This window comes from Hoplias malabaricus, chromosome 1 (assembly GCF_029633855.1).
Source record: "Hoplias malabaricus isolate fHopMal1 chromosome 1, fHopMal1.hap1, whole genome shotgun sequence".
Classification (NCBI taxonomy): Eukaryota; Metazoa; Chordata; class Actinopteri; order Characiformes; family Erythrinidae; genus Hoplias; species Hoplias malabaricus.
The window spans coordinates 26,242,887-26,266,343 of record NC_089800.1 but is presented as its reverse complement, the minus strand read 5'-3'; the positions used below and the strand labels follow the sequence as shown (position 1 = coordinate 26,266,343).

General features: G+C 41.4%; 2 protein-coding genes across 5 annotated transcripts in view; both read right to left on the bottom strand.

Moving 5' to 3' along the window:
* nbeab (neurobeachin b) overlaps nucleotides 1–9,607 on the bottom strand; it is a 342,438-nt gene extending 332,831 nt beyond the window's left edge. Inside the window, exon 1 of the mRNA XM_066660786.1 lies at nucleotides 9,202–9,607. Within this exon, the coding sequence (XP_066516883.1) occupies nucleotides 9,202–9,345 (144 nt within the window). The 5' untranslated portion in view covers nucleotides 9,346–9,607. The remainder of the gene's footprint in view (nucleotides 1–9,201) is intronic.
* Nucleotides 9,608–12,655: 3,048 nt separating this feature from the next.
* stard13b (StAR related lipid transfer domain containing 13b) overlaps nucleotides 12,656–23,457 on the bottom strand; it is a 56,230-nt gene continuing 45,428 nt past the window's right edge. For all 4 annotated transcript variants that reach the window (XM_066660757.1, XM_066660767.1, XM_066660747.1 and 1 more), the window contains exons 5-14: nucleotides 21,999–23,407; nucleotides 20,171–20,341; nucleotides 19,837–19,996; nucleotides 19,119–19,317; nucleotides 18,075–18,288; nucleotides 17,553–17,667; nucleotides 16,764–16,994; nucleotides 15,302–15,519; nucleotides 14,855–15,031; nucleotides 12,656–14,372 (exon numbers count right to left, since the gene is read on the bottom strand). In XM_066660757.1, coding sequence (XP_066516854.1) covers nucleotides 14,255–14,372; nucleotides 14,855–15,031; nucleotides 15,302–15,519; nucleotides 16,764–16,994; nucleotides 17,553–17,667; nucleotides 18,075–18,288; nucleotides 19,119–19,317; nucleotides 19,837–19,996; nucleotides 20,171–20,341; nucleotides 21,999–23,407 — 3,012 coding nt within the window. In that variant the 3' untranslated portion in view covers nucleotides 12,656–14,254. The remainder of the gene's footprint in view (nucleotides 14,373–14,854; nucleotides 15,032–15,301; nucleotides 15,520–16,763; nucleotides 16,995–17,552; nucleotides 17,668–18,074; nucleotides 18,289–19,118; nucleotides 19,318–19,836; nucleotides 19,997–20,170; nucleotides 20,342–21,998; nucleotides 23,408–23,457) is intronic.

The window sequence follows — 23,457 nt, the reverse complement described above, 5'->3', positions numbered from 1 at the left end:
TGTTGAAAATATGCGACTATGTCACGAATTGCAGTCTCCTATAAACGTGACTATATCACGAGTAAGTGTGAGACCGGAAGAAAAAAGAAGGAGTGAGGAGTGAAGGAACAGCACTTTCTCCTCCCTTAACATCCATGGCTGATATGCCCAAGGCAACCTACAACCCCCAGCTGTGCTCTGTGCACTGAGAAAGCTGCCCAACACCTGGATGTGTGTGTGTGTGTGTGTGTTTTCACTGCAACAGATGGGTTAAACTCAGTTTATAGCATCAATTGTATTGTACTGCTGTGCTATAATGATAAAAGAGACTCTCCTATCTCTAAAATGCCTTCAGATATATTATTACATCATCATGCACCAGCAAGCGGGGAAAAATAACATTACCAAAGAATTTCCAGAAGAAATTTAATTTCCATTGATTCCATTTATTTTTTTAATCAAAAACATGGTAGTGCAGCAAAGAAGGACAAATCACTATTAATGCCCTTCACTTCAGAAGAAACTTTGCTTTACCAAGCGTCCACAAACATATGAGGTTTCCTAAGAAGCAAATGTCTCCTTGGAGGATTAAAAAAAGTGTTCTTCCTCCTGCCTGAGACAGGAAGCCTGGAGCATGTCATGATCTCTGCCTCAGAACACCGTGGCTGCATGGAGTCCACAGCAATACAAGCAAATATCAGTCAAAGTTTACAGAGAATGACCATCTGTCCATCTGTGGCTGGCTCCAATCTCACAAAGCTGATATCTTAGGATGACATACAGTGCCAGAAGTCTAAAGCCCCACTCAAATCTGAAATAAAAATACACTGTCATTCAAAGGTTTGGCGACATGTTCAGTCATTGATTCCTATTGTTAATTGTCAAATAATGAAGAGAATAAAATTCCAGCAAAGATTTGTGGATATAAATATTCACGAAAAGTGTCTTGCTTTATAGAAAGAGCAGATTTGACCTAAAATTTGACCTTTATTATGGCTCAGAATTGGTTTAAACACTAAAATGTTTTAGTCACAATGTTGCTAACCCTAACCCTGGCAAAAAAACAAAAGTGTGGGGGGGGGGGGGGTGAAACCCAGTGAAACCTAAACATGCAAAGTTCTGCAAGGTGCAAGGTGTCCCCTCACTTGGGGGCAAGACTGCGATGTTCCTCCAGGTTGGACTTTTCCTCGCCAGAGGAGAACCCTTTCAAAGTTCTGAGTTTCAGAGTATCTCTGAAACACCAGGGGGCTGGATCTGTGGTGGTGGGAGCAGATCAGTGGTTCCCCCATGACACAAAAAACAAAGGAATAAAATATGTGGGGTTTGGAGAACATCTCACCGTGGGACGTTTGTGAGCTCTCCGGTTTTTTCAGTCATTGTGAAAAATAATGTTTTACGTAATACATTAAATTGCTTATTTTCTTGTTTGTGTGTGGGTGCGTTACATTTTAGTTACATCACAGTTTCCTTATTGCTTCCATAGGCTGTTAAAGGCACTCAGCTTATATAATCTCCACAGAAATTAAAATGTCACCATGCAATGTATTGGCAAGATTGGCATAAAATGGAATTGAATTCTCTTGACTCACTCCAACACCTCTGGGATAAGTTGGAGTTTGTTGGTGTTTGGGATCCCGAAACAAGAACTTGAGATCGCTAATGTTCAACTGACTGAATGCAATCAAATCCTAACAGCAATGTTCCAAATGCAGTGTAAAGCTTTCTCAGAGCTTATATAGCTTCTCAGAGCAGTATAGGTTGCTATGGTTATGGCACACTGTTATATATGTTATGTACTTATCTAAAGGCAGCGTTGCCTGATGTTTAACAGAGAAATTCTACATAGGTCTGAATTAGCTAAACCTGTTACATTAATCATGTAATAAACTACCAGTCATTAAATTACACTGGGTTTTGAGGTCAAGCTTTGAATATCTCTGATCTAGTAGGATCAACTTCATTTTGTATTCCTGCTCCTAAGAGACCCAGATATTGATTTTTCCACTAAGACATCAAAAGAACTGTAGGACCAGCCAGATGATGTTACAGCTCTACTCCTACAGAACGTCTGAGACACATTCACACAAATATGGCCTGAAGAGGATATCAAGCAGAAATTGATAACAAGGGCAGGATAAAAAACTTGCAAATGTAAAGTAGTAAAGTAACATCCAGTACCTGGAGCAATTTAATAAGATTCTGTTGGGTATAAAAGGCAAAAAAAACAGCAGATGTCATATTTACATATGCTAAAAAAATCATACAAAAAATGAGAAGAAAACAATGCATAATATGTAAATTTGACTTTCTAGAACCAGCATACAATTCATTTACTCGCATTTAGCAGGATACTAACAAAAGTATGTTTGTGGGTGTGGGGGACTATCCCTCTACCTTTTGGTGCTTCAAAAGGGAGATTTGTACATTTGAATCTAATCAGAAATTAGATGATATTTGATGTGATGATACATACATTCTTAATCTCAAAATGCTGAAAATTATTTGGGACATTAGGGAGTCATCTCAGCCATGACCAATGCGTAACCTCCACCTGGTTGATGTGATGGAACCCCTCTGTTCCCCACACATCAGCTATTAGACGAGCAGAGACATGAGGAAATGACTAAGCCAGTTTATTTGAAGATGGGGATGATTAGGAGACCAGATGTGACCACAGTGGTAGATTTAGTAGCACTATATTCCAGGAAGAATCCAGGGTCTTTTATGACCTCAGAGAGTCAGGACCTCTCATTCAAAGGATGGCGCCATTTGTTCAGGACAGTGTCTCTGTCTCTGCACTGGACCATGCCCCCTGTTGGCCCGACCAACATAACTTCCAGCAGCTGACAAAGCTTTCCTTGGAGGTCTCAACTCCAAGTACTTCCAAGCCTGCTTAATTTTGGTGGATTTGCCTGTTCAAGTGATCAGACGCTATTGCATTATGAAAATTTACAGTACATTATAAAATGATTTTCCAAGCAGCAACTAGTACGAGTTGAAAAATAGTCAGATTAAATGGATTTTTTGTCAAAAGTCTGTCAAAGGTCACAGATGATGTACAATTTATCAACATTTGGCAGAAATGTAGACAGAATAAGAAAAGGTGAGTTAACAAGACTAGGCAAGCCAAGTTTAGTCAGACTGCCATATAGCCATTGTCACAAAGGTGTTTCTGACATTTTCAAAAAAGCAAAGCCCAAAATATACCCTTGTCATTGGCTTTGGTGCTTCATATCAATGTCTTTGCGTACATGTGGTTTTTATTTTGTGATTGTGTTGTACAGAAAATATGAAGGGCAGGACTAATAAATGCAGAAATGCACAAAGTTGTGTTCATAATAAATAACACCGGCGTCCAAATTTTTCTTGTTCATTCATTTTATTTAAAAATAAATACTAGATCATCTACCACCAAAGAACAACGAAGACCAAAATTTTTTTTTGATTTCAAGAATTACTATTACTTATTTATTCAATGTAACAGGTTTGAGTAAAGCACATGAAGTTTAAGAAGGCTGTGTGCAGCTATTTGGAGCTTTATAAACACACTAACACCACAAAATGTCTCCCCACCACTTCCCTTTACAATATTTCTGGCAAAGACACACACTCTGTGGCACTATGGGGCACTCTCTCTGTGAGATATAATATGTGTGCAAACGTTGCAGAGTTCTGAGCCATCCTGAATTTGTGAACAGTGGAGAAACCTAACTAACATAGAGCCGTGGCTTTGGCCAAGCACAGCCCCAGAAACACACACAATCGAGTGTGTTCTTGTCTTATTTCCTATTATTTATTTATATGAAATCTTTCTTGAGTTACTGAACCTCGACTCGCCCATGGACAAAGCCACAGTCCTCTCTGTGAAATATGGCTAAACTAACATTAACTAACACTAATATTCATACTCACGCATGCATGTTTCAACATTAGGAGTCAGTTAGTCAGTAAGAGAAAATGTCTCTTCTAGGTTGGCCCAGTAGATGCTCTGGCAAAAAGTGGCAGGTTAAAAACAACTTTGAAAACTAATTTTGAACATCATCACCTTTTCCTGTTCTTCTCATGCACAGTTAGTTTCTATTCCCACTACACAGTTCCTACAGAGAGGGCAGAGATCGAGGCAGATCAGCGGCACACCGCCTCTGTCCCAACATGCTGAGGACTGAAGTGTTGCTCCCAGCTGCTCCCTGCATCTCACTGGGTTGTAATTAATCTCTGGAGCTCTGAAAAATCCCATAGCTCTAAGCCCGCTTCCTAAACAACGGCTCAGGTACAATCATATGCAAAAGCCTGGATACCACATATAAGATGACATGATTTTCTAACTGAAGACAAGAACATTTCCAGGAAGCAAATTTAATTAAGGCATTCTTCTGCAACTTGTACTGTATAGTTTCTGTGTGTATACTTACTACTAAGTCGCTCTGCATTAGAAGGTCTACTACATGTGTAAATGTAAATGTGAGCTAAGGTTAACATACAATCACCATTTAGAACAATGCTCACAAAGACATCTGTAAGTTGATGTAACAGACTCAGGGGTTTTGTGTTCTCCACAAAGTGTGTTGATCTGATATTGCTTTAGTACAAAAAGAGGCAGTGGTGCCACATGTGATCAAAAAATTTAGTGGGACTTGTGAAGAGAGAGATTAACAGTTAGTAGTGATTGATAATTTCATGTATGGTAATATCACTTTAAGAGGGCAGTGTGTTTGTTGTTATAGTTTTTATTATTATTTGAGTTTTGTGTTTTTGAGTATTGTTTATTTATATTATGTTTGGTAATAAAACCTTTAGAAGACAGTAGTGAGTAATGGATGTTTATTTGATGTTTGGAAATAACACTGTTAGAGGGAAGTGGTGTGTAATGTTTTTATTTGACATTGGTAATAACACGTTTAGAGGGCAGTGGTTGGAAATGTTTTTTTTTTTTTAATGTTTGGTAAATATACTTATAGAGGGCACTTGTGAGAAAAGCTTGAGCTCTGTTGAGTATCAGCTGTTAGGATGAAAGATAGTTTCCAATAACACTGATTTGTTTGGCAAATTAGCTGTCAGCTAAGTTCCCATGACTGCGACAGGGCTAATTAAAAGACGTAATCAAAGTTTGCCAGCTTGTTTGTTTGTGTTTTGCTTACATCAAATGCACTATATGCTATTACTCATTCTTGGAGAGTACACAATTAGCATACTTCTCATTTCCCACTGTGATTCAATCCCGCACTCCCGACTGCATGCCATTTCTTTCTAAAAATGCCAACAGAAGCAAATCTTTGAGAGCGTTTAACTCCGTAGTGTCTGTAACTCTGCGTGACGCTGACGCTGTGTTCTTACATTCAGAAAAGGCCTGATCGTAGCTTTAAGTTGAATCCTCTTGTGTGCCTAAGCACTTGGCATCTCTTCCTTTCTGCAGTTTGTGAGCGACACAAAAGCTCCTCGGTGTGTTATGAGCACCACCACCTGTGAGCTCAGCTACACAACTGTCATCTGAATGTCAACAGGCAAGTCACTGCTCTTACTCCATCTGCTGCTGCTGAGAGACAGCCAGCTCCAGCACATACTGCCTGCTCTCCACTCTGCTGCGCTACAGCCAAGACTTGTCAGCTTGAATGAATTCATTCACAAAGGGTGATGTAACAAGGTATGCCTGCCATCACGGAAATCCACTCTTCTAACCCAAAAGTGCGTCTGTCAACTCATGCTCACTAACAAGTTCAAGATGCCATTGTGTATTATCCCTGAAGAAGCCAGACTCATCCAAATCATAATAATAGCCTCTTTACACATTTAACTTTGGTCCAGCAGTTAGGACCAGTAGGTGTCCGGTGCGAAAGGACGATTGAGAATGTGGGGCAAAAATATTGGCACAGACTAAAGAAGTAGTCCAACTGTTTTAAACGGATGATTAAGTACTAGTTGAAATGTAATTATGATTATCCAGAGTATTATGATATGATTGTGGCTAATTTCAACATCAGCATAAACAACCCCTTACACTGTTTTATTCAGTTTAACCTGGTGCTCTCATATAACACAAGTACAATGTCACAGTCCACATCAGTCCACAACATTCTGAAAAAGCTTGCAGATAACCCTTAATCCTGAAACCACACAGACTCAATAAAATAAACCTGCATTGATGCTGTCCATTATCAAACCCAGACACGGTTTAAGATGCAGACCTTGCAGCCAGTTCCTAAGGTGCACTGCATGATGCCTGAAACTCAGCAGGTGAGCTGCTCCCGCTGTAGTTAGTGCATTATCAGGAAAACAAATGCAAAACGTATTGTTGTTGTTGGCTATGCGGAAGATAACCGCCCTGGTGAAAGTTATTAGCCTTTCCGACAGGTTCCGGAGACCAGCTTGTTCTGCTGCAATCACTGCAAACCATCAGCTGTTCTACACATTAAGCTGCCAGGTAAAAGTAGATTAGGTGGTGTGGATTTGTATCTGATTAAGCCACATTAACATCTCTGTGACCAGAATCAGGTTATAATAGTGGTGTCCAAATTCGGTTCATGAGAACCCCATAACTTACATATTTGGTATGATCCCTGCACACCTGCTCTAACTCTAAAGCTACTAACCAGCCTTTATCAAGTAGAAGGCAGTATCTTAGAGTAGGGAATTAGTTTAAGTGTGAAACTCAATTAGCTCCTTTCTCCCTATGAAGTGCACTATGTAGGTAATAAAACTTCAGCAAACAATTGGAGTAAAGTATGTCTATTTACACCACAGCTATGTAACAAAAGAACAGTTTTAGTTACATTTGGCCATCATGGGCTTAAAGAATCAATGGCTGATCCACTAGGAAAATATCTGAAAGTGAAGTCAAGGCCCCATTCATGCTCAAACCATGAAGTCCTCTTTGAAGTGCACACTTTTGTGATACTGAATGGTGAACTGTGGTTAATTGTGGCACAAGCCAGAAAACAATATAGGGACACACTCTCTTTGAAGATATCATCCCAAATGTAATGCTATTTTTGAGTCTGTTTCCATATAAACCTGTTTGCAAGTCACATTGGACCATATGGTTTCTTGCATGCTTGGCAAAGGTGTGGTCTGACGTGCACTTGCTGGAGGTGCACCTGTATATTAGGCCCTGTCCCAGTTCTTTTTCATCCCCTGCTCGTAGTGAACACTCATGAGCAACCTTGATGAGCAAAATTAAAGAAATGGGGCACAGCACAGACTTGCACACTTAAATACTCATTCAAACAAGGGTCCTGCTGCTGCAAGTGTGAGAAATGGGTAAGAGCTGTAGAGCTGGGTGCGTTGGATCTGAATTCTTTAGCTGAATTCTTTAGTGTCCTTTAGCTTGCATGTCCAACACTACCAAAATATAATGAGGTTTTATTATTATAAAAACAATATGACAAACAAGTCTCTCTATTACTAGGCCACCTAGATAAAGTGAAAAAGGCTGAATAATAAACACCAGTCAGCCAAAATATTACAATTATTTCCACAGACATTGAGTAAGCACAGTGTTTTAAAACTCTAGCAGCACTAATGTGTCTGATCCACTCGTACCAGTACAACACACACTAACACACCACCAAATCAGTGTTACTGCAGCACTGAGAATGATGTACCACCCAATCATACCTGCTGTGTGGTGATGGACTAAAGATGGACTACAGACTGTAATTGTAGAGCTACAAAGCGCATATATATATTTTGAGTTGAGCTGATTTGAATGAGGTTATGGCTGATAAGTGTAACTGAGTTAAAAGTTCTTATAAAACGGACAACAACAAAAGCAAACATTTGATACTGCAACAAAAAGTGCCCTACTAATAGAAAATATATATACATATATATTTTGCTTGCTATACAACACACTTTAATATTACTGCTCACATTCTGAGGCTTCAATGTCTTAATAGTCAGGTTTCCCTTTAAATGTAAAAACATTCAAATTGATATAGAAGTGTTTCCCAGCTGTGATCAAGACGTAAATGCTCATGTCAATATTTCCCTGCACTCACACACCCACTTGAACTCAAGAAAGCCTTGTTAAGTCACTGATTAGTGAAAGCAGAGGAAACCCCAAGAAACACATTTCCTGGACCAGTTTACAGAGAAGACTTCATTTCGAAATGCAAATACTCCGAAAGACCTCCATTAACACGTGGAAGGGGTGGATTAAGACTGGAGCTAAACCACGGAGGATAGATCAGCAACACCAGGATCGGCTGGATTTGGCTTAAAGTCCTAGTCCAATAACAGTGTCTTCTGATTAAGTATGATTTAATCAGTCAAACATATCAAATTCCCACTTTATATTTTCAGTATCAACCAAGGATGTGTCTCAGATGACTCTATACTCTCTCTCTAGTGCACTATGTAGTACATAAAATAACCCAAGCTGTCATACCGTAGGAGTGAGCTATATGTCAAAGAACAAACAATCAGTCCTAAACTGCAAGTTTCTAAATGCTATGGCATACAAGTCTAGTTGTGTGGCCTATGCAGTGCCCTTAATAGGGAGTGAGGAATCGTTTGAGCTTCAGCCCAAGAGTCCCAAACTACACACAATAATATCAAACAGTGTCCAAAATAAATAAATAAATAAAAACACTTGGACACCTCCATTACTCAGGTGTGCTCATTAGTTCTGAACACAGGCTCAGTTCATACAAAGTCCAGTGCTGTTTAAAGGGAAATTTCTGTTTAAATAAAGAAACAAAATCACAAAAATCTAGTCATTCAGTGGACTTTGATGTGAAATGCTTCATTTTAGATACAGTCAGAAGGCTTGGTGACAGGAACCAGATGTCTGAGGAGGTCTCACAAAAAGTTAAACCCTAACGGTTACTAGCTGCTTCTTTCTGCTAACAACAAAAACAATGACAGCAATAGATTTTGGCTTAAAATGCACATATCCATTCACAGGTGGCTTTAGATTGCAAAGCACAGTTGACAATATAACCCTGTGATGAAATCACATCAAATCAAACCTGAAATAGTGTTTACATATCAATCATTGCAATTATGGCGATATTTAAGAGTGGGTGGATTTGCGCTTTAATGTATGACTCGACCAGAGATGACTGAGATAATAACTTTCAGCAGTGCTGCCGTCTTTAAGGCAGGTGTCTTTAAAAGAGCCCCAAAGTGGCACCTTAACACACGCCACAGCTAACACAAGACTGAGCCCGGTACTGAACCTGAGCACCACAGCGTTACATTAGACTCTATTCACCCAGAACTCACCAGGTTGAGCACGGTCTCGGCGATGTCTCTGTCCGTGACCTCTCCGGCTTGAATGAGACCGATAAGAACGGCGAATTTGGTCCTGATACTGCGGATGGGCAGGCCGGCGGCCAGGAGCACTGAGCCCGGCTTATCGCTCGCCATCTGCGGCCAGATCCGAGCAGGAAGACGCGCTAACGAGCACCGAGTCACCGAGTCACCTGGATCCTTACACACAGCTACAAGAACAGCGGCTGTAAGAGCGCAGCATCCACACGCTCCACACCTCAGACCCACACGGAGCAGGAGGAAGATTCGAGAAAGAAGCCGCGCTCCAGGGCTCGCCTGCGGCGACGTGAGGCTCTAACCTGGTTGCCCAATCCACCGCCTGAGCTTCATGACTCTCTCTCTCTCTCTCTCTCTCTCTCTCTCTCTACCACTCACCAGCAACACGCCCTCTATCCCTCACTACCGGAGCTAACATGTGCACGGTGGGGGTGGGGGGTGATTGGGGGTGGGGGGGTGGCGGCTCGCAGAAAGAGAGGGAGAAAGAAAAAATGATTTAAAGGGCTCATGTCAAAATCCACATTTTTGTTTTCTAATTATTTTCCAAACATAAGGTTTTCAATAATCAGTGACTCAACAATAACAAAACATTTTATGTTCGTTAAAAAATGTTGATGTTTTCTTAAAACATTCTTAAAGTTCCCCAAAATACAATTCACTTCCTTCCTTTTGCAGTCCATATGCAAATCTGCAGTCAATCCATTGTGAATTCCTGTTTTGTGAAGTCACAAAACCAACTCATTTGCATGCACATTTTATCGGCAAGAGTTGGTGCTCCACTGAACAAAATATGTTTATTAATCTTCTATAAATGCATCATCCTGAATAGCTTTTTGTGCATCCAGGACGCAAGGCCGTACCAGTCCATCACAGGGCAACACACACTCCCCAAGTCACCCACACACTCACTCTTGTGGACATTTTCATACAGTCAACCTGCTAGCATGGGTGTTTGGACTATGGGAGGAAACCCATGCAGACACTGAGAGAACACGCCAAACAGGGAGTAACCTAAGGTGAGGTAGGAACCCAGAACCTAGAGACCCCGGAGCTGTGGAAAATATTGTTGGAATATTGTTGCTATGAGGGTTTGATTGCAGCCGTGAGAGCTTTAGCGAAGTCCGGTGCTGATGCTGGACGATTAGTTCTGAATTAGAAACATCCAAGACTATTACATGGAGCACTTCATAGCTGGCACATGGCATTGGACATGGCCACCTTAGGCTTATGTGTGGCTTCCTGTTCTGCTGTGGTCAGTGCTTCTCTGTGGGAGTGAAGGGGAGTCTGTTATGGAAATGTGTTAATGGAAATCGATTCTCTTTCTCAATTCTCTGTTTCTCATTCCTGCTTTATTTATTTGTTTATTTATTTATTTGGAAGAAGGGTGTTGTGTATATTCCCTTCAGCTCTAGCCCAGAACTGTGGCTATTGCGCATGAAATTTTATCTCACTTCTGAGCTTTAAAATTAGATGTTAGATGAGAAGAGAGCACTCCTGGAAAAGGAAAATCAGAACCTGACAAGCATAGTTTCCAATGTAGATACATTCTCCGTGGTTCTTAGGGGAATTAAGCTTATAATTGAATTAAAACAACTATGGATAGTTTCACATATGGATGGTTTTAGCCTTTTGGTTTTTTTTTAACCCACCTCTGTGAGTCAGTTGATCACACTAAAGGTGTGGAAGAAGGTGTCGAGTGGTGCATGGTGATGTGTGTGAGAGCGCAGGGACATGTCAGACTCAATCAGGCTTTAAATATTCCTCGACAGTGGCCTGCTGAAGCGGTGCTTTATGACTTCATTAAAAAGAGGCAGCCGACCAGGTGAGGCCACAGCAGACGGATCTGATCCAGTCAAGTGGCATTATTTGCGTGTAATAGAATGGCGGGCCGTAGATTAAATGTCATAGTGGATAATAAAGATGGGAACACAGTACAGTGAGGAATGGGAGTCAGCTCAGTGAATGTGGTGCATCCATTAATTCATTAATTCATTCATTCATTGTCTTTAACCCCTTCATCCTGATCAGGGTTTTGATCAGTACAGGGCCTTTCTGGGTGCCAATACATCACAGTGCACCACAAACTGGGTGGTAGTCACTTGCAAACACACACACACTGAAGGATTCTTTCACCCACGTGGACTGTGGGAAACCAGAGCATCCAATGGAAACCCATGCAGACACAGGGAGAACACAACAAACTCATCAAAAAAAAAAAAAAAAGAAAAAGAAACGACGTCAGGGTTCCAGTATCTATTGTACAGCCTTTACAGAGGAGTAAGAGCTTTTACTGCAGCAATGGGCTACAAATGCTCTGCTTATACCCAGAGCAGTCCACCGAATTATGGTCATATTGCTTATGAATTTCAGTCAAGTGACATAACGCTACTAGTGTATATGTCAAGCACGGGTACTGAACTTGTTTTAGCGTAAACACAAACAAACAGATTCATTATTAAAATATATAAATACATGAATATTGTGTAGTATTGATGATAAACAAACTAAAATATCCTACAGAAAAACAAGTGGAAGTGCCATATAAAATTGAAATAGGCTTATACTGCCATCTAGTGGACATTGAAGTCTCACCATTTCATATTCGCCACCGTTTTTCACCAGCAGTAGATGCAGAAGCAGCAGCAGCAACAGCTGTAGTAGTAGTAGCAGTAGCAGTAGTAGTAGTAGCAGCAGTAGCAATAGTAGCACCAGCAGCAGTAGCAATAGCAGCAGCAGCAGTAGCAATAGCAGCAGTAGCAGTAGCAGCAGCAGCAGCAGCAGCAGTAGCAATAGCAGTAGCAGCAATAGCAGTAGCAGTAGCAGCAGCAGCAGCAGCAGCAGCAGCAGTAGCAATGGCAGTAGCAGCAGCAGTAGCAGTAGTAGCAGAGCTTAAAACAGATACTTTATTTAATTATGAGTAAAGCATACTGTATGTATGGAATGATATGGCACTGTGTCTCCCTGTGTTCTCCTGCCGATTGACACTTAGTCTGAATGTTTGTAGAAGCCCCTGAGAATTGCTGTATTCCATTACGGACACAACATTTAATAAATCACATACAGACTTTATAATCTCCTTAGAAAAGCCTGAAATAAATTGGCAAGTGTTGGCTAGAGTCCTTTGAGCTGCGGAACCCTCAAACGGTTTTCTCTGGAATGATGAAGCATTCGGTACACTTTCCTCAGGATTTATTGGCATTTGTGATGCCATCAAATCCCCACAGAGATGTTCCAGCACTCCCCTGCAACAACAGGGGTCAAGCTGTCAATTAATACCTTTATTTTCAGGAGAAGCACTGGCTTATCATGTGTCCCCAAACTTCTGGCCATGTAGTGAACAGAACCTCAAGAGAAGAAATAAGCACAACAGCACTTTAAATTAGTAATCATTAATTTATATATAGTTTATTAAAAAAAGACACTGTCTCTGATGCCTGTCCTCTACGTAATCCAGTACTACAAGAGCAGGTCTGAGAAAATCAAACCCAAGTCATTATTTCTTTTCACCTTTACAACATCGACATTAAAATAAAATAACATTACATCCATCCTCAGACAAACACTGAAGCATCGACACAGAAGGCAAAGTAAAACCAGCTTACATCCGCGTAACATTTCGTACCGAACCTAGCCGACTGATATCAGTGCAAAGAGATATCAACGTAAGGCCAAATACTTGTTTTACATGAGCCTTTCGATAATGCACTCAATACAGGTCACATGTCTGTACATATACATGCAGTTGTGTGCAAAAAGAGGATACTCCTGGTGCAATTACACGTGTCATTTATTTTCAAAGTGAAAACCAGCTAACACATCCTCTAGTGGGAACAAAGCTGAATAGAGCATTTTTGGAAATATAGGAATTTTGGTCTATGCTGAGTTTAGAATTGTTTTCCATTATTTCTTGCTATGGAGGCCCTGAAGGGTCAGAAAATAAAAACATTGCAAGGGAACAATTTGTAGTATTACTTTTTTTTATGGCCATAATTTTCTGTTTCTTTACAAAAGTCATTCTCCCGTTTTCATTTTTTATTGAACATAAAAAGTCTTACAAATAACAGTATATAAATATTTTTTTTACATAAAATGTTTTTCCCATTGGGGAAAAATATGCACCATATAAATTTTGATTGACTTTTAAATAAGTTGCCAAAATTGAACAAATAAACAATGTGCGCAGATTTAAAGGAGAAATATTAAAATAAAATAAAAGGGACTTAGATATAACTCTACACCATTGACTTCATTCATTACTGCTGATTTATAAATATGCAATAAATCCCCACCTCTGTCTCCACTTACCCCTCTGCCACGCACCTGCAATTCAAGTTCGAGCATTTAAGTTAAACATTAACCCAAATTAACACTAGTGGATTCTCTGTGAGGTAAGAAACCCTGGCTTTCTGAATCAGTGTTTATTTAACTCATGATAAGTCTTCTAGCATAAAAGCCCCACACGACCATGGTGATTAATGATTGGAGGGGGTTCTGAAAAATGTGACAAATAAGCAGCAATTGTGCACTGACTTTCCCTAACATTCAAATGTGCCAAATGTGTGAACAGGAGTGCCCAAAAGTTTGCATACAACTGTATGAACATGTACACACACACACGCACACAAGCACACACACAATACAAGCACACACATATGCGTGCTGCATGGCACGTACCATCAAATAATCAAATATAGCTTTATCTTTGAATTTAATAACATACATGCTTCCCAGAAGCACTAAAGAGCTTAGATGTTGTATACATTGTATAAGATTATGTGCACAGCAAATATGTACCAATATAATTAATTATAATACAAATAATGATAATTACAATAATATATATCAAACATTACAAACATTACAAATGAACAACAACACAAAGATACATTGGCCGGTTGCAGAGTTTCTGCTTTGGGTTCTTCCTGACATCATTTGAAGTGTCACAGTGTTGGTGGGGTTGGTGGGGGCAGTTCCAGAGGTCCAGAGGGTCTGGCAGGGGATGGAGGGGTCAGATTTTAGTCTCTGGACCTTCAGCAAGTATGGGCTGGAAGGAGTTGCGAATGCGGGCGGCTTCAGCGGCACAGAGATGACCGAACGCCTTGTTGTACCATTCCGGAGTTCTGCCTCTGTACATTAAAGACAATGGCAGAGAGTGTAGAAGGTTATTATTATGATTTAAGACAGAATATATGAAGGTAATGTTTAAGTATTAAAGTTTTGTAGTACGGAAAATGAAGTATGGACCCACTTGTGAACCCCTGACCTATAGACTGTTCCAATTCTTAGATACCTTAAATATGCTGTCTACTGGGATACCTTAATCTGGCTTACTTCCTGAAATTTAAAGAAACAAAATGGGAGGAGGAGAATCCATCGCACTGACAAGCTGAGGCAATGCTAGCAGCTGAGGTGAGTAAACACCGGTTGCGTACAGTGGGCAGGAAAAGCTGTGAGGCAATCGCCTCCTTGTGTCTCAATAATCTGCCTTAGGCTACTTAGGCAGCTCACTAGGTTTTGTGACAGACCCATAGTTTTGGATCATTTATTAAACAGAAGAAGTGAGAAAAACAGTGTGTGTGTATGTGTGTGTGTGTGTGAGTGTGCTCACTTGAGGTCCACTCTGCAGATGTGTGTGAGTCGTGATTTTCCTGAGCCACAGGGCTCCAGCAGGTAGTTGGACTCCAGAACGACACCTCTAACCCCACCTAGAAGTGGACAGTCCTCATGCTCTATGGAGGCCGACACGAGAGCACATGCCCCCCGAGGTAAATCCGTCCTCCATGACCTGCAAACAAAGAAGTATTCCGTCAACAAACCAAACTGAGCCATGGAGCAGTGGGACTGTGTTCTCTGGAGTGTTGGAGCTCCATTGACCACGTTTAGAATGAGTTGTGTTTCTGTTCCAGACCTAATCACCCAACATGAACACCAGATTAATGTGACTGAACTCCATCTGATTCTCACAGCAATGTTCCAAAACCTAGCATAAATATTCCCCAGGGGAGTAGCTATTGTTATGGATTTCAGAGACATTTGAGTCCAGAAGCCCACTGACCTGAGCACTACGAAGTCTCTGCTGGGGTGCGGGGGCATGCGGTTGAGAACGTACTGGAAGATCTCTGTCTGTTTATCCAGACTTTCACACATTTTCCACTGCAGCAGGTCCACGTCCCACAGGTGGCGCTCTCTCAGCACCCTGTTCAACACCACGGACGGAGGAGCCTCCACCTCCACAGAAACCCGCCAGCGCCGCAGCGGGTTGCCATCCCCCACCTGCAAGACGAGATGAATCACATTTTTACCTTCCCTTTACACTGAGTGATAGTTTTAATTCCTGTTTAACTCCAGGGTCCTGGGGTTGTGGTCTCTAATGCTGCCTCATCCCACTGAATGTGAGCAATGTAGTGTGTTCTCCCTGTGTCCGTGTGGGTCTCCTCTGGGTTCTTAAAGACGATGAATATGAAGACTTATATGTACTTGCAAGTTTTAATGAATGTTTTCTTTTCAAAAAATTTAAAATAACAAAAATTGGCAAAATGGTAGTTATATAAATAAAGGCAAAACCATTTCCAATTTTAATATGCGTCAATGTAAAAATACTTTATTCCATGTCATTTTAGAGCATTTTTATTGGTCCATTTCTTCATAAAACTTTAAATAATTTAAGGACGTCTCACGTTCAAAGGAATTTCCATGTGCCTCATTGTTAAACTAAAGATGTAACTCCATCTTTGGCCACTGATTTCTCCAATTTCTTTCAATTAATGGTCAAGCTGATCAACAATAACATGTTAATCTTTTAAAACCTGGCTATAACTCTGAAGGTCTCTCTAATCTGTAAAAAGTGATCAGAAATGTCCTTGCTTCGGCTTATCTCTCACCACCAGAGATAAGGGTAGTAACACACTATATTTACTCCATTACATTTACTTGAGTAACTTTTTGGATAAACTGTACTTATAAGAGTAGTTTTAATGCAGCATACTTTTTACTTTTACTTGAGTATATTTGTGAAGAAGAAATGGTATGTTACATTGAGCTACATTCTGCTTCCTATATAATTTTAGCGATCCGTCCAATGTGCACGTTTTGTTTTGTTTTGTGGAGACTAGCAACAGAGGCTCTGTCACATGACTGCGTCTCACCAATCAAATGTAGCCACTAGCAACGTTTGAGTCACCAATCAAACAGAGCTTGAGAGCTAGCTGCTGTTAAAGCTGAACATGCAAACATTCAGGTGTATTATTGTACATCCTGATTATTAAACAAACAAGTTACTCAGCAGTTACGCAGTACTTGAGTATTTTTTTCACTTAGTACTTTTTACTCTTACTCAAGTAATTAATTGGGTGACTACTTTTAAGTTTTACTTGAGTCATATTACTCTAAAGTAACAATACTCTTACTTGAGTACAATTTTTGGCTACTCTACCCACCTCTACTCACCATTGATGTCCTCATGGACCTCCTACTACAGAGTTAAGCTAATATAAATCTTACTAAATCTCCATCCTCACCTTCTTGTACGAGAGCTCGGTGTTGTCTGAGCTCTGGCAGGACACCCATCCCTTCGCTTTCTCTCTGGCCTCTTTAAACAGACTCTGCAGTCTGGACTCTAAGTGTGCAGGCCACGAGACTTCCTCCTCCTCTTCCTCCTGCTGCTGTTTACACAGTTCCTCCAGAGTCGGGGCCTGCAGTTCCGCCTCCACGTACGAGTTCCTCGACTGAGTCACCATTTCATGGGGGATCTGAAGAAGACAGACAGATTAGATTTTTGCTGTGCATCCACTTACATGATTTCTTGCTGCACTCTGCTCAGCTCACCATATAATTTTAGATACAAAGGAACCATACTGTAAACCACCCGATACACCTTTGCAAAGCAATAAAAACATAAGAGACAATACATGCTTTGTATGCTTTCATTCTAAACAGAATGTAGTAGTCCACACAGGCTGGTAAATTAGCATTACCTTGATCAGTCATCCTAATCTATGAGCTTTACTTCATCACTGTCAGCAATTGTGTCCAAAACTAGATGTCTTCACCATTTAAAATGAAAGAGCCACTGTTTTCTCTTGGGAGAATGTGGTTTGCCAACTGTGATGGGGTCTTGTCTGCTCTCGTCTGGCTGATTAAATCCAATGCGGCAGAAATGTTCATGAATAAATATTGTAAGCTTTATCCAATTTCTGTAAACTTGCACTTATTTAGACACCAATATGCCTTGGCTGCTACGTACATTCTACTAAGCTTATAAGAAAAGAGAAAGAGAGAGGGAAAGAGAGGGAGAGTTCGAAACCTACCTCGAACAGCCGGTTACACTCTGTGATCATGTGTGCCAGGCCTTGGGTGGCAGCCAGGTTTTCATTCAGGTCCTTTTGGTCCGGCCGCCCAGTGGCATATTTCTTCTGCATGGCCCTGTAAAGGACCAGGAGCAGGATATAGTCTTTCATTCATCTGTTCGACAGCGTGCATCACTCATCACATAGTAATACAGCTTTTTTTTCCCTCTCCTTTACTCATGACATGAATTCATTCATAACTTCAGTTTCGTACATATGGCATCGCTGCAGAGTAACACTGGTACACTGATATGAAAGAAATACTGCCAGAAAAATAAACTCTCATCTCCAAAATGATTCCTTATCATGGCAAGCATGACAGCATGATGAACTCTGAACGAAGTTTAATAACCTGAATTTCTATTTATTGAGATTTTGTCACTGCATCCAGCATTTTCAAATTAGTGGAAAGAATAGGAGCAGAGCAAAATGTAGACAGGCTTCATGCAAGGATGAAATGTAGATACTGCAGGGACACCGCACCTGGGAGAGAGGTTGTCCTTCTTCAGGATATTGAGGTGAAAAAGCGATGGAGCCAAACACACAGCGATGTTCATGGGGGTCATCTGGTTCTCCTGCACAGACGACGTGACATCACTGAGGAAGCACAGCAAGGTCTGCAGCACCTCCCTGTTCTCGTCTGACATCAGCATGATGGCTGCCTGGACTGCCTGGAGTCGCTGGTCCTTAGGCACATCTGCAGAGGAAAACACAGTGGACCAGAAGATAACATGTTTAAAGATAATACGTTTAAATACATACAAATTATATATATATATAGGGTGGGCCAAAACTTTTCAAGATGGGTGGTGACCATGGTGGCCATTTTGAAGTCAGCCATTTTGGATCCAACTTTTGTTTTTTCAATGGAAAGAGGGTCATGTGACACATCAAACTTATTGGGAATTTCACAACAAAAGCAATGGTGTGCTTGGTTTTAACGTAACTTGACCCTCTTCCCATTGAAAAAAAAAATGGCCGACTTCAAAATGGCTACCATGGTCACCACCCATCTTGAAAAGTCCCCCCCCTACCATATACTAATGTGCCACAAACAGGAAGTTAATATCACCAACCATTCCCATTTTATTAAGGTGTATCCATATAAATGGCCCACCCGTGTATCCATATAAATGGTATAAATGGCCCACCCTGTATATATATATATATATATATATATATATATATATATATATATATATATCAGAAAATATTTGTACATATATAACTAAAGCACTACTCCAATTGTATTTGTTCAACACAGTGTCTGTAAGTGTATTTGTGTATTTGTCTCCTCAGTTCAGACAGCAGCTGAGGTAAACTTTCTAGTGTGTTGTACTTTCTTCAAAGCTGTTTGTGTGAAATCTTTGTGTCATATGATCATCCTCCAGTCTCAGTTTGGGAAGTGTTTAATGTGGATAAGCAGAGAATAAATATGACGAGGAACAGTGGTCAGAATTCATAAACCTGGTCTTATATAAACATGCACTTATGTTTAGAGTGTCACTCGAGTGGGAATATGCTCACATTGGTAAATATGCAGGAAAGTTTCTCCCAGTTTGCTGGTGAGCAGAGGTTCGGGCAGGTCTCTGAAGAACTGTTTGACCATGTCGGCCACATCATACGCAGACTGATCCTCATAGTTGACATCCTCAGGAGAGCTCTCATTCATCTGCCTGAGCGCCTGGATCCGAGACTTCACCCCCGACTTGCGGAAGAGACCCACCTGGAGGTCAGGAAGAGTGCAAGTTTAAAAAGGATTAAAACTGAATCTGAACAACAGCATGCCAAGTTCGGACTTTCAGAACTGTACAGGAGGACCCAGGAGCATTTCACAGAATGTAGTGGAAATGCACAAATGTATCTGACTGTTTTAATTAGGGGAGATTTCAAACTGAATGCTGTAAAGTAAAAATGCACTTAAATTTAAGGGTTCTAGATGCCTCCCTGGTGGAAATCTGTAATGCAACATGCGGAAGAATATTTTGTAACATGGGTTGTGATGTGCAACCTTTGCATTTGAGACCTCTCAAGTCCTCACATAACAGGCTAATTGAGCTGGCTTATTCTTATGAGGTAGCTGTTATGTTAATATACAAAGACGTATAACACATTTTGAAAAATATCTGCTAAATCTGACCCCACACCTTTACATTTAAATATTTATTGAGAGCTCACGATGGGACACACAAACAAAAAATTATGTTACGCTATATGTAGGACTAATGTTGTGGGTCTGACCGACCTGGTCGAGACACTGGCTCCTGAGGTAGCGGAGAGCCTGCTGGAGGCCTAGAGGTAGAGGCTGACCAAAGCGCTGGACGTGCACTATCAGAGGGACACCAAACACATTCTTGTCCTTGTAGTCCGGGACCTTCATTCGCTTCATGAACTTTGGTACTGACCTGATGCACAGAAACAGAAGAGTGAATTTTGAAAGGTCAAGGCTTAATAAGTATGTCTAGCAAATACTGTGTGTCAGAGTTATGCATTTGTCTTAAAAGTCCATCATAAATGAGCACCTAAAGAACAGAGTAACAAGTCTCCATAACAAGACATAAAGAATGAGAAAGTCTCACCAGGTCCAGCCGTGCTTGTTGGACATGGAGTATTTCTCCATGATTGCTGTGAGTCTCAGCAGGGAGAACTTCTGCAGAAGGCTCAGCTGACCCGCAGACTGATTGGTGATCTGAAGGGTGGCCACTGAGTGACTGAGGCGGTTGGAAATCTGGAAACTTGGCCATCGCAAACTATGCACAAGAGAAAAACATGCAATTTAACTCAAAAAAAAAAAAACAATCTCAGACACTTACTTCCTTTAAGATTTTCAGTAAACACTGACTATAATAAAACAGGACAATAATCAGCCACAATGAAAAAAAGATGTGTACTGGAAGTGATCCAATAATTTTCTTTAAAAAAATGAGAAGCTTTAAATGAACACTTCACTTAAAGGGACTTATTATACCACTCTTTCACATGTTAACACAGTTCTGGAGTCTTCATGACATGTCTGTAAACATGCGCTGGTCAAAAAAAACACAACAATCAAACCCCACAGCAGTGTTCTCCCCTGTTAAACAGCTCTGTTCAGAACGACAGGTTTCAGCACCTGTTCCTGTAAATGATAATGAGCCACTGTTTACTCCTGCCAAGGAACACAACAGTGAGGAGTGAGAAGCTCTGATTTTTAGCCATTTTTGCTCTGTCCTCTTTTTCAGTGTATATACGCAGTTCTAGAGGTGGGCGATATGGCCCTAAAATCACATGATTTTATGACAAAACACTGAAATTTATTTTTGTTCATTTTAAGAACAGACTATTGCAACAAAATAAAAGTTATATTAATATGAATTATATTAAAGTAAATATTGAACATATAGTAATAATATTAAAGGCTTCTTTCATTTCTTACATAATACCATGGTTTACTGTAATTCTGATATTTTGTAACCAAACCACTGCCAGATTTCTGAAATCACCGCCCTTCTTTTGGTGCAAATTCCTCCACCTCAGAGCCACTTTCCAGCAAACTTGTGCCTAAATGACTCATGTAAATACCGTATGCCATATTTTGTAACTGCATTGTGTCATTACACAAACAAGTCAGAATATCCCTTTTATCACGACACTGATCATTGATTCATTTATCTTTTTAAAAATGATGACGATATTATTGTGAACGATACAATATACAATATGGCACAGCCCTGCTCAGTTTTCATACTTCTCTGTACTTGTTGTTAACCTTGTTCTTTGCTCTCCAAGGTGGAAAAAGCAGCAAAAAACAGAACAACTTGTTGTTTTCAGACTTTGGCAGAACACAAAATATAACTAGGTGCTCTTGTTTCACAGTTGGTGGGTTGGTACACTCCAGATACCTAAATAAATGTGCGCAGGGAACGAACAAGTAAGCTTTTCACAGTGTCCTGTTAAAGATCTAAATGTAGGTGATCAAGTCCACTCTACTGCACCACAGGACGAAACGAAGGTTTGTTACAGTACTATATCAAAGAGAGTCTTAATATCTCCCTCATTATTAAGAATGGTATTAGATCTAATAATGACAGTATTTTGTGTGAATGAGACAGGTGAGGTGTGTAGTGCCAATACTAAACTAAACTAAATGTAAGTCTAACTATCAAGCGATTTTTATGCAATCAATGTCTATGCAGCAGGAGTAGATTCTTTAAAATGGGAATGGGACAAGTTAAAAGTTCACACTTAAAGTAAACAGTAACACCATAAAACCCAGTTATCAAAATATTAAGTTTGTTTGAAATCTTGAAATCAGTAAACAGTGTGTGTGTGTGTGTGTGTTTGTGTATGAGTTAGGGGGGACCTGAGGATTAACCACCCCCACAATAATAAGAAGAGAAAGATGTATGGATGCTGAACTCGTCATACCGGTTTGGCCTGGTGAGTGAAGCCCCCACCCCGGAGTCTCTCCTCTCTCTCATGCCAGTGGACTCAGTTTCATTCAGTGAGATGGCATCCCTGTCCCCATCGCTGGGGGTAGCCTGCCCCTCCAGCATGGAGTGCCCCTCTAAATCCAGCGTGATGTGGCTGGATGACTGAACGTTTCCATCGACTTCCACTTTCTGGCCCTTGTCCGCACTTTCTCCGGTGGGCAGGACATTCTTGGACCAGTGATCCACAATCTGCTGGAGGCCGTTTACGTGCTGCAGTATATCGTCCAAGTGCGGAAACAGGTCCTCCTTTTCTAAATCAATAAGGTCCCCTGTGCTAGCGTAGAGGTGAGAGCCAGGCACGTTGTCGTAGACACTGATCCGGCTGCCTCGAGAGCAGCATTGGGTTATGGGTCGTGGTTCCCTAATGCTGGGCTGGTGCTGGACCTCCGAGAGCCTGCTAATAGGCATGGCTGTGGGCGAGAGACTCTCAATGGACAGTGCTTTGGGGAATGTCCCAGGCTTGTGGTCTTTGGGGATATGAACCACTAGGTCTTCATAGGAGCGGAACTCATTGCGGCGGTTCTGCTCAGCTACCCGTTTGCCCTGGACCATGCTGGAGAACACATCCAGGTCCTCCAGGTACATGCCACTACGCTTGTGGTCATTGCGGATGGCCTTGCGGTCCTTCAGGCTGGGTGTGCTGGACTGACTGCTGCTGCCCTCACTGCTGGACTGGAGGCCAGCGCTGGAGGGTGTCTCAGGGAAACCTCCATCCCCGTTGATGTTGATTTCTTCACAACGTAGGGTTTTCACGGTTTGAGGCTCATACTGGAGAACAGGTGCACCAATCACTAATGTCCTGCGGCCTCCGCCTATTGTCCCTCTTGACTTCAGAGTCTCCATGCGTCTCAAGAAGTCCTTGGCCCGTGCCCGTCCACGCTTACCATGCTTAACGGGAAGCGAGCCGTAACAAGAAAGGTCTGGAGACAAGTTGGCCACCACCAGGGAGCTGTGCTCATGCATGGCAGCTGGGTCCGAGGCTGTGTGGTGTGAGCCACCACTCGTGAGGTGCGACCGTGTGTGGTGGCCCATCCCCAGCGAGGTGCGATCAGGCATAGTGGCTGCTGTGTGTTGTGAACCGTCCGAATCCTCAGCGCTGAGGCCTCTGACCCCACCACCGCTGCTCTCACTGTGTAAAGAGGAAACCTCCGGCTCACTCAGGTCAGTCAGGACACTCTCACTGCTGGGCGTGGTCCTCAGGGCGCAATCGTCCTGCCGCTCCTCACCCTCAACGCCCTCCAGCAGGCAATTGATGTCCTGGAGCCTGGACCAGCGACGACTGCTCCACTCAAATGTCCATTTGTCACTGATGGCAAACAAGTCGTCCTCATCCGAGTCCTCACTCTGTAGAGGAAGGAGAGACAGTGTAGTTAGCAGAGTTGGAAAATGAGAAA